This window comes from Perna viridis, chromosome 5, assembly GCF_037379345.1.
Source record: "Perna viridis isolate PV_CMFRI_1.1 ecotype Kerala chromosome 5, ASM3737934v1, whole genome shotgun sequence".
Taxonomy (NCBI): Eukaryota; Metazoa; Mollusca; class Bivalvia; order Mytilida; family Mytilidae; genus Perna; species Perna viridis.
Window position 1 is genome coordinate 40,059,716 of NC_142449.1, and position 10,197 is coordinate 40,069,912.

At 32.4% G+C, this 10,197-nt stretch overlaps 1 protein-coding gene across 1 annotated transcript; it reads right to left on the minus strand.

The window, feature by feature from the left end:
- Positions 1-469: 469 nt before the first annotated feature.
- On the minus strand, positions 470-10,056 carry LOC148617472 (uncharacterized). The gene is made up of 8 exons (XM_088585176.1): positions 8,992-10,056; positions 8,557-8,714; positions 8,136-8,257; positions 6,972-7,016; positions 6,534-6,689; positions 5,717-5,846; positions 3,297-5,228; positions 470-2,760 (listed from the first exon to the last, which is right to left on the minus strand). Exons 1-4 carry the CDS (start codon positions 9,197-9,199, stop codon positions 7,007-7,009), a joined length of 498 nt encoding a protein of 165 aa, XP_088441302.1. The 5' UTR covers positions 9,200-10,056; the 3' UTR covers positions 470-2,760; positions 3,297-5,228; positions 5,717-5,846; positions 6,534-6,689; positions 6,972-7,006.
- Positions 10,057-10,197: the final 141 nt, after the last annotated feature.

Genomic DNA, 10,197 nt, shown 5'->3' on the forward strand with positions numbered 1-10,197 from the left:
AAGTTCTAAGAACATTGATTTTGTTGAGAGAAATTATGCATTCTTAAAAGTTGCTTAGACAGGGCTGTGAATCAGTCAAATTAAAGTCAGCATTCGAGAAATGTCATGTTGCCATCATGACTAAAGCATTTCAGAAATTGTATCTGATATTCTTCCTAGCTCAGCCTTTAGTAACTTTTCACCCTTACTGGACTGAGCAAAGACATTGCCTTTACCTTTCTGATTTCACTCCTTTTATTTAGTGGCATTTGTGCCGTATCTTTTTGTGTCAGTTTCAACTGCTGTAAATGTTTTGATTTTATGAGTCCTTGGTTTGCTTGGTTTCGATTGGTACTGCCTTCTTAAGTATTAACTTTTCTATGAGGAACTTTTGATTGACCTTTGTTTTTATGTCCATGGTGCTAGGCAAAGGAGCATAATGTTGTACTCATGTCGATCCCATGCTATGCGAATATAAAAAGAACAGAAATACTGTGTACTAATACTAATTTTATTCACTCTTCATTGGTTTTTATTTTGGTACAAATGAGTAACGAACAGGAAAAAAAAAAATATATATATATATATATATATATATATATATGCATTGTATGCATAAAAAAATTCATTACTTACAATAAGATAACAATTGGCCTGAATGAAACTTTGTGTTATTATCTTTTGAATGCATTTTCCTGCATATCTTTGAATATTGTACAATCAATTTCTAAAATTTCCTAACATTGTTAAATTGTAGAAAAGACTAATTCTAACAAATGGTACTATAACTGATGACCTTAAGGAACCAAATAATACAATTAAATAAACATAAATGTGATTCTTACAGAAGAAAGATACTAAATATGATAACATTTCTTTAAAAGGGTAATGTTTGATCAATGAACACAGGGATTAAATTTGTGAAATTAGTATTTCATAAAATTTAAAACCATGGGGCAACCAAAAAACTATTATAACTTTAATACTGAAACCCTTTTTTATTAATTATAAAGCTTGACTATAGCTAATTGTAAATAATGTTCAAAATAAATTAGCGCAAAAATCTCATCAATGCCATTTTTTTTTATCAAAATAACAAAATGTATTGGTTAATATTATGCTAGTATGCTGATAAGCAACATTAAAAATAAAAAAACAAGCGATAAATTTTCAGTGCTTTCAAATACAGGACAAAGGTTGAATAAAAAAGATAACACCAATAAAAAACTTTAGAATGGTTTTCAACAAAACATCAATTTAACACACCAAGCAATCACAATTATGAAAATGACTAAAACATATTTCAAGATGCATATACACTGAAGTGTATTTAGAAGTTTTGTTTGTTTGTTTGTTGGGGTTTAACGTCCGAGCAGCAATATTTCAGCTGTATTCAGACAATGAACATGAAATGGATGATAAAATGAACATGAAATGATAAAAAAAAGGATGGGTCACAAGGACAACAGGGTCGACAAATTTTGATTGCCACTAGAAAAAGGGGGGATGGGTAAGGTCGGGCAATTTAGCCTCCTGTGCTTGTGGCGGAGCGCAAAGGTTCCTACTCCTATCGAATACCACAGCAGGGTTCTTTAACGTGCGAGGAACGTGGCATCTTTCCCAACATGGTGCACCACTATGGTTTGCGGTCAGGTTTTCCGTATTATAGCCTGACAACCCCAGCATGTAACATGCCAGGGATACCCCATTCCACCACCTGGGGCACACATCCCAGTTGCTCTGTGGGCAGAGCGCCTAACCCCCGGCTAGGTTTCTGAGCACTATTTAGTCGCCTTTTACGACAAGCTTAGCGCTGCTGCAGGCCTATTCTTTTAAACACCCGGACCTGCATGGGGATGTATTTAGAAGTAAAATCATGTCAAAATAAAGCATTAAGCATAGAAATTTTTATAAATTGACAAATAAAAAATACATTTTACACATTCTATATGTGAAAGAAACAGACATTAAAAAATTGTTGCTACTAATGCATAGAGACAAACAAAACTCTATAGTTTAGGAGCTATTAACTTTCAGTTCAAATCCATGTTGAAATACTTTTAACACAAACAGTCTGTTGACCTGTTTGTTAACAATCACTATTCATGTCGAAACTCATAATCTCATGGACTCATATTGAAAATCTGTAAATGCATGTTTTTGATAACAGCTTTAAATAAGTACAATTCATAAACAATGGGAATGGGGAATGTGTCTAAAAGGCAACAACCCAATCAGAACCTTAGGTACCTCCCTCTCAATACCCCACATCACAACACTTGCACATTTTTGAAAACACAAGCCTGACCCTCTCAAAATGTGACAAGATAAATGGAAAGTAAATTATATCCAGCTGTTACAGTTAACTAATAATTCAACAAAGTTTGAAGAAAAAACATTCAACAAATGAAGGCACTCTCCAGGCAACAACACACTATTACACACTTAAGGATGGACAGGCTCAAAACTAAATACCCCTGCAACTTCTATGCATGGGGTATAACTATCTATATTGTGATTCACCAACAATACACACATAATCATTTCTTGGCACTTTGTTCAGTCCAATGCATCTGAAGTGCAGCCATCGGCCACACACTTCGCACTGCACCCACGCATCTTTAATTGGCTTTTGACAATCAAGCATGTCACAATTGTCATCTGTGCCTTTGGTTTTCTAGATGTTTTTATGATTTTCTTTGTGACATATTCTCTGATTACCAGAGCAGCCTTTTGGGTCAATTGCATTGGTTGAATACCCTTGGTTAAAGCTAGTGCATTCTGAAAAATAAATTGTACAATTAATATAGCAAGATGTTCTCTTTGGATTAATTCAGATCTGAAGCTGTCAGTGGTTGCGTTTAGTACTGTGTTCATTCTTAATTGTTTTTATGCTTAATTTGTTATATTCCATACTTATACATTTGACTCAGTCTTTTTCTGAATTGATTGATGGTCAGATGGATGATTGGTTGCTTAATGTTCAGTGACAGGTCAGATGTATATTAAGGACAAGATCATAAACATAATAAATGAATGCTAACCAACACACTGAGCCAGTTCTTAATGGGAAGGGCACAATTAATAAATCAATATGGTGAAGAATGTTAATAGTTATGTACATTATTATGTCCTCTGTCCTTAACCTAAAATTTAACAGGACTAAACATCTAAGTCAATATATCAAACCTATTGTACACAGATTTTTGTTGGGGCATTCTTTGTTTCATTGTTCCATACTCTACACAAAACACTAATAAACTGGCACCCAACACGAATTTATCTGCATGTGTAAATCATATCATGGTTATATTTACCATAAATAAACAGTCCACAGCTATGGCCATCTTTTTTGTTGACTAGATTTTAAATTTCCACTCTTCCAATTAGCATCAATATCATCTTTTATTTTCTCACTTCTTATTTTCATGTAGTTCCTGCAAAATGTTCTTGTTAGTTATAATACAAATGCAAGTACATGAAAATGAAAAAAATGAAACAAATGTCTCAGTACAAATGACACCTTTAACGCTTGTCGTGCTGAAAATTGGTCTGTCACTCGAAAATGGTCATTTTTGTCCATCTCTGGTCATTATTTGCTACCTGTGTGGTTCAACTGGAACTTGTGTGGTTCAACTGGAACAAATCAGGAACCAAAGCACATTCATCCTACAGCCTGTAGATCGTGAAGGCTACTGAAGCCAAATAAAATGTGTTATGGTCACGAGTTGGGGGTCAGGAACCCCCTAAAGGGTCACTCGTGTGAAAAAAATGAGGATTTTTCCAATTTTTTGCCTCTGTCCTAAAACCGGTAGTAGTCATTACAAGGGGTTGACATCCAAATGGTGGTGACAAAAATCACTCTTATTTAGTTTCCAGGCAAAATAGAGTACTACAGATCAATTCTGCTCTGGCAAGGGTCCAAGAAATGAACCCTATCACCAACAAAATCTCATTTTTTTCGACAGTGGAAACTCGTGACCTCCTCTTTTAGCTTTCAAGTCTTTATTTATTAACAAACTATACATCAGATAGCCTCATTTTAAAGCACAGTCACACTGCTTGCAGATGGACATAAAATGCACTTTCCTAAACTAAAATTTACATTGCCAGAACCGATAAAGCGGAACCATGTCCAATCCTGAACAGATCCAGGCGTAGCATGACAAGGATTAAGTTGCATACCACTGCAAAGCATGGGAAAAGGGCTTTCAAAATCAGTATACTAAAAGTAGGATGATCATTAAATTTTTTTCTCAGATATTTAGCTTGAATAAATAATATTGAAAATCCAGACAAATTAATCACACAATATTCATACACTTTTGTACTAAATTACAAATACACACTCTAAGCTTTATTATGATTAATGTGATCAACATACAAACATCATGTGCACTTACATTATACAATGCACAGAACTAGTTTCGTGTGTTCTTGATACTACATTGAAGGGGAGGAGGGATGTGGCTGTTGACCCAAAAGTGTTAAGTGAGAACCAACTGTCATTCATATGCTACATATCCGTGCTACAGTAGATGAGATTAATGCCTGATCACATGGACATATTTTTACAAAACTTATAGAGACCAAAATTCATGAAAATTTGTATGTCTTTAGTGTGATATTCAATTCACCATAGTTTCAAGAAAATTGGTGTCATTTTTTACAAGGGCCTAATGGGAAACAGTATAGCATAATCAGTCCTGTATCAGATGCATGCCTGTTTAAAAAGTAAGTATCCCTCAAACAGTTGGTAGAACATAAAATAAACAAATATAATAGTATATGATATATTCTAAAGATAAAATTTATGAGATCCTTATTCAAAATCCATTAGGAGATACCTTCTACATCTAAATAAAACACTTTACATAATGAAAATTAATTATGTTTTAATTCAGAACATGTATCAGTTGCATTAAAGATTATTTAAATTTTCACGTTCTTCATTTTTTTCAATGTATAATTCATTATTTCCCTTAATTTTTTTGGTTCATAATTCATGGAAAACATTGGTAAAATGCACTTATAATGAGGGTGTTGTGTTAAAGAAAATGCATAATAAAGATTTTGGTTTTCATTCATTTTCACTGATAATTCCAATGTTGTACATATTTATCATTGTTCCCATTCATGGAATCCAGTACTGATACTGATTTACATGGAATATTTGCTGCTAGTAATATCCAATGGTTTTGACATTTGTCGATTGGCATGAAAATCCAAGTGTATCTTGAGAATTTAACCTACAAGAACCAAATATATTTCAGCATGTGTGTTATAAATGCAAAACAACATGAAACCTTAACATTGAATTTTCAACAGACCATGACTGCAGGGTTTATTCCTAAAATTGGCATGAATCGTGATCAAATGATGGTAATGCATCTGCACACCAAATATCATTGACCGAGTATAAGGGGTTCAAGTTGATAAAATGATGGTAATGCATCTGCACACCAAATATCATTGACCGAGTATAAGGGGTTCAAGTTGAAATTAACTTATCAGAAAACATAAGTGAAGTTTGTAGGTGCTGTCATCGCTGCCATTGCTGGAATAGAAAACCTTAGTCTTGCCTTCCGTGACTTCCGTTGCACTTAACCAGTAACTGTTACATACAAAATATTTTTCTTTGTTTCATTTGGTAACTGGCAGTTAATATATCTGCATAACTCATACTCATCATCTTCAAATTTTAAAATAATACATGTTGTACAAATGAAATACTTACCTTACTGTAAAACCAAGTATCAAACCGTTTTTGCTCCCAAAGGACTGCCATATATTGGCAGAGCGAAAATATGACCCTCTTGTTCTAAATTGTTTTCACTTTTTAAGATTCCCATGTATGCGTTTATCACCTGAAATGAATTATTGTAACTTAAATTTTAAAACTACATTTACTGGAGGAAATTTGTAATAATATAGCTTTCACTTGGCCAAGAAATACATACCAATATGTCGTAAAGTTTCTATATAAATTACTTGTGGACATAACCCAATGTCTAAATTTTTAATTCAGTATTCGTGTTATCTACTTTGCACCCTGGAACCATGCATTCAAGCACACATTTGAAATGTTTATTTTTCCTGCAGCCAAAAAGAATTGAAAACCATTAAACAAGTACTATCGTTAAAAAAAGATAGCCGACGCGGTAAAATTTTGATCTTTCTCCTTATTATTAATTTTCTACATTTCATTCAGAAAATAACACACGACACACAATTTTGCTACAGTTTTTTTCAAAAGCCACTGTTATCAGTATTCGCCAATGGGGAAACAGAATTGTGATCAGGTAACTTGCGTTTCCATGGAAAAGCGTCTTTAAGGTCAAAGGGTAAAAATTGAAAATATAAGGACTGCGTCAGAAAGAAATGATTCCGCATAAACACATAACCTTTTCAGTCAGAAGTATAAAGATTTATATCAAAGCTGCAGAGACTATTAGTCCTACTTCTACATATCACTACACTTCTTTCAAAAAGATTTCCTCTGCTGAATATATATTACGAATGTAACACTACTCTGCAAGGGAATATACATATACCTTATCATTAAGCCAACTGGAGCCTTGTTACGAATGTGCTAAGATCTTTCCCCTCTAAAGTTTCACCACCAACATCATACCTAACTGATCTGTTTTTGTACAACATTTATGGGGAGGTTTTTAGAAGTCCATCACATTTCGTCTTTTATGAAATTCCTTAAAAACAAATTAGAATAACTATAAATGAAGGATATAAGTGAAATTAATGGTTCAAATTTACATTGAAGATTATTTGTTAATTTTTCTGAAACAAATCTTAATGCAAATAAAACAACAAAGTATAAGAGTACTGCTTATAAATGACATGCATCACCCCTTTTGGATCTAGATCGTCTGAATATAGCTGAAATATTGCTGCTCGGACGTTAAACCCCAACAAACAAACAAACTTTTGGATCTAGATAATAAACAGTTGTCACAAAATTACACATATCTTACAGTCCACATCTTCAAGATTACATTCCTGGTGTGTATCATTGATGTCTAGAAAGGAAATAAATCATTATCAATATTATGTAACCAGTTACTTATAATCATCATACATATATCATTTTGCAGTATATGAACAGGACAGTGACATTCTAATAAAAAAATTGCAACAAATGATCAAAATTACTTTTCACTGTTGAGTTAAAACATAAACAGCCACTGAACAGATGAAAACATAACCTATTTCACAAATTTAAGGAGTCAAGAATCCAAGATATCCTATAAAATATTGATATTCTTAACCCGTATCTTTCCTCACTTATACTTTTCAACAACATGTCTACCGCAATATTTTATGCAATATTATATTAATGTCATATGACAAAAATGTGACACCAAATTCACTCCAATCAATTGCTGAAATACCTTTTAAAGATAAATTTGGTAATAAAAAAAAAATTGGATGATCATTAAATTTTTTTCTCAGATATTTAGCTTGAATAAATAATATTGAAAATCCACATTTTTACATTGTCTGCTATCAGAAGCATGGAGACAAATTAATCACACAATATTCATACACTTTTGTACTAAATTACAAATACACATTCTAAGCTTTATTAAAGATGTAAAGATAATGCATTCTTAAATTCACAATCTAAGTGTTGTGTATAGACATTTTTACAACATGTAGATTGTGATATAACAATCTAAAGATGATGAATACTTAAAATCAAAATCTAAGTGTTGTGTATTGACATTTTACAACATGTAGATTGTGATATAACAATCTAAAGATGATGAATACTTAAAGTCACAATCTAAGTGTTATGTATAGACATTTTACAACATGTAGATTGTGATATAACAATCTAAAGATGATGAATACTTAAAATCACAATCTAAGTGTTATGTATAGACATTTTACAACATGTAGATTGTGATATAACATCACAAGATAATGAAGATGATGAATATTTATAATTACAATCTAAGTGTTGTGTATAGACATTTTACAACATGTAGATTGTGATATAATAAATTAAAGATGATGCATTCTTAAAATCACAATCTAAGTAAGTGTTGTGTTTAGTCATTTTACAACAGGTCTGCCAGGTCAACTAATGATATGTAAAGTTTAATGATTTAAATAACCACTAATATTTTCTTTACCCTATTCTCTGGAAAAAAACTATCTCCCTCAAGTATACTGCTGCACTGCAGCCCAGCGTTTTTGTCCCTGTGTTTCTTTTATTATATGCAGCTTGAGGGTATAGATGGTCATCCTGATTCTCCTAAAAAAATCTCACAACTAAAACATATTTTTTTTTTAAATAAAAAAAAACTCAATTAAGTGGTTGATATTTGAATATTACTGAAAATAAGAATCCTTTTGCACAACATATTTACAAATTATAAAAATCTTACAAAATTGTTTTAGCTTTGTTCATTCAATCAATATGCATGGCTATTTTTAATGTACAATTATTTCACTGTCCCAAGAATTTGGATGAAAACAAAAATCAAATGTTACACCACAATTTTCAATTGTTACATCATAATTTCTATTAGAATCATTGATCTTAGGTATTACCTTTTCATTCTTTTTTTGTCTGTTATTTGGCCCTTGATGACATTCCATCAAACGGTGACCAATGATGAAGAAAGGGGTATCCTGTACAGGAATGTGTGAGCCATGAGTTACAGCACCATCATCTTCCCAGCGCACAAAATGCTGCACTAAGCATTGTTCTGAAATTAAATTAAACAATGAGAGAATTGCAAATAAACATATGTATTTGGATTTAAGTATCATCTCAGTTATGTTTTCAAAAATGCTATATCTTTTTGACCTTTCTATTTTCCCTCCCTTCCACCTTCAACCATCAAAAAGAGATTAGTCAGAACAATTAACACCAATGTTCATTTACAAAATAAATCACAGCAATAGATCTTGTGACCAAAATAAATTGCACATTGAGAAGAAAATATGGAAAAGGATATTTCTTTACAAAAGAATATGCCTCACCATCAAGAGAAAATTTTCCAAAATTTTTGGTAGTTCTTGGTACTGCATAAGTTGTGGAGGTAGCTAAAGAAAATTCCTCCACAACCGAATTAGCCGTCTCCAGATCTTTTACCCATACATAGTAAGGGCTTGTGTGTTGAATGAACAAGTTGCACCATGGAATGTCCTCGTCAATGCCAATGGTATCACCACTGGCAGTGCTGGACATACCCTTTAAAAAAATACTTTAAATGTATATACAAGTGTTGTTAAACGAAGAGTTGAATTTGTACATGAATGAACATCTATTATGTTGCTCCCATAAATGTCTGTCGGAGGGGAAAGTGATATTCACAATTCAGTAAAATAAATTTGCAACTTGGAAATTCACAATCCAAATGTGTTTAATGAAAACGATGGTCACCCATTATTATCTTTTGATCCTTCTCATTACATATAAAAATTAATTGGATATAAAAGCCGTCAAACTTACTTGTTTTTTTTTTACAATTAAATTGCCCGCTTCTTAAAGTTCTTCATGCAGTCAAAGTGAAATAGCTTTCAAACATGCCCAATGATAATTATAATATTTCCTACAAACTCGGTTCCATTTCCGCATCACATCACAATGACCCGTTGTAAAAAAGACGTTCCCTATTTTTTTTTTACTTTTTGGTTCGTAAAACAAATAGAAATCGGTGGGGCTAAGTAATAACATTTTTGCCTGGCCCATGAATTAATATTACTTCCATCAATTGATTTTTTGTTTCAAATCTTATTTTAAAGAATCGAGTGCGTTTTTTAGGGTATCAGTTATGTTACTTATTTTTACAGCGATTCTAACATTTTTTTGTATTAAACTTTATCTTGTATCATTGTGTATTTTGTTATCTGCATTTGCTAGAAGGATTAGTACCTACCCCTACTCTGAACACGAGGCATCGAAATTCTATTTTCTTAATCTTATGGTGTTGAACATCGTTTTTTTTTTCACATGTTTAAGGTATAGTGCGATGGCCATTTCGTTGAACTTGTGTATCTTATCTTTCTGGGACCAGTCGAAGACAAACTTTTGGTGTGGAAAATTTCTGACCGTTATCGAAGACTCACAAACTGCCTTTTACTGTTTTTCACTGTTTGTTCTCGCTTACATATTTCCTATTTCCTTTAAATCAATAATTCTGAGATAGAAGGGGTTGATGGCAGAGCTATCATAAATTACATAAA

Coding starts and splice junctions, on each gene's coding strand:
- LOC148617472 (XM_088585176.1), bottom strand. CDS start 9,199: ATGTCCAGCACTGCCAGTGGTGATACCATTGGCATTGACGAGGACATT. Junction 8,715..8,991: donor TGGAAAATTTTCTCTTGATG/GTGAGGCATATT, acceptor ATTTAATTTCAG/AACAATGCTTAGTGCAGCAT. Junction 8,258..8,556: donor GACAAAAAAAGAATGAAAAG/GTAATACCTAAG, acceptor AGATTTTTTTAG/GAGAATCAGGATGACCATCT.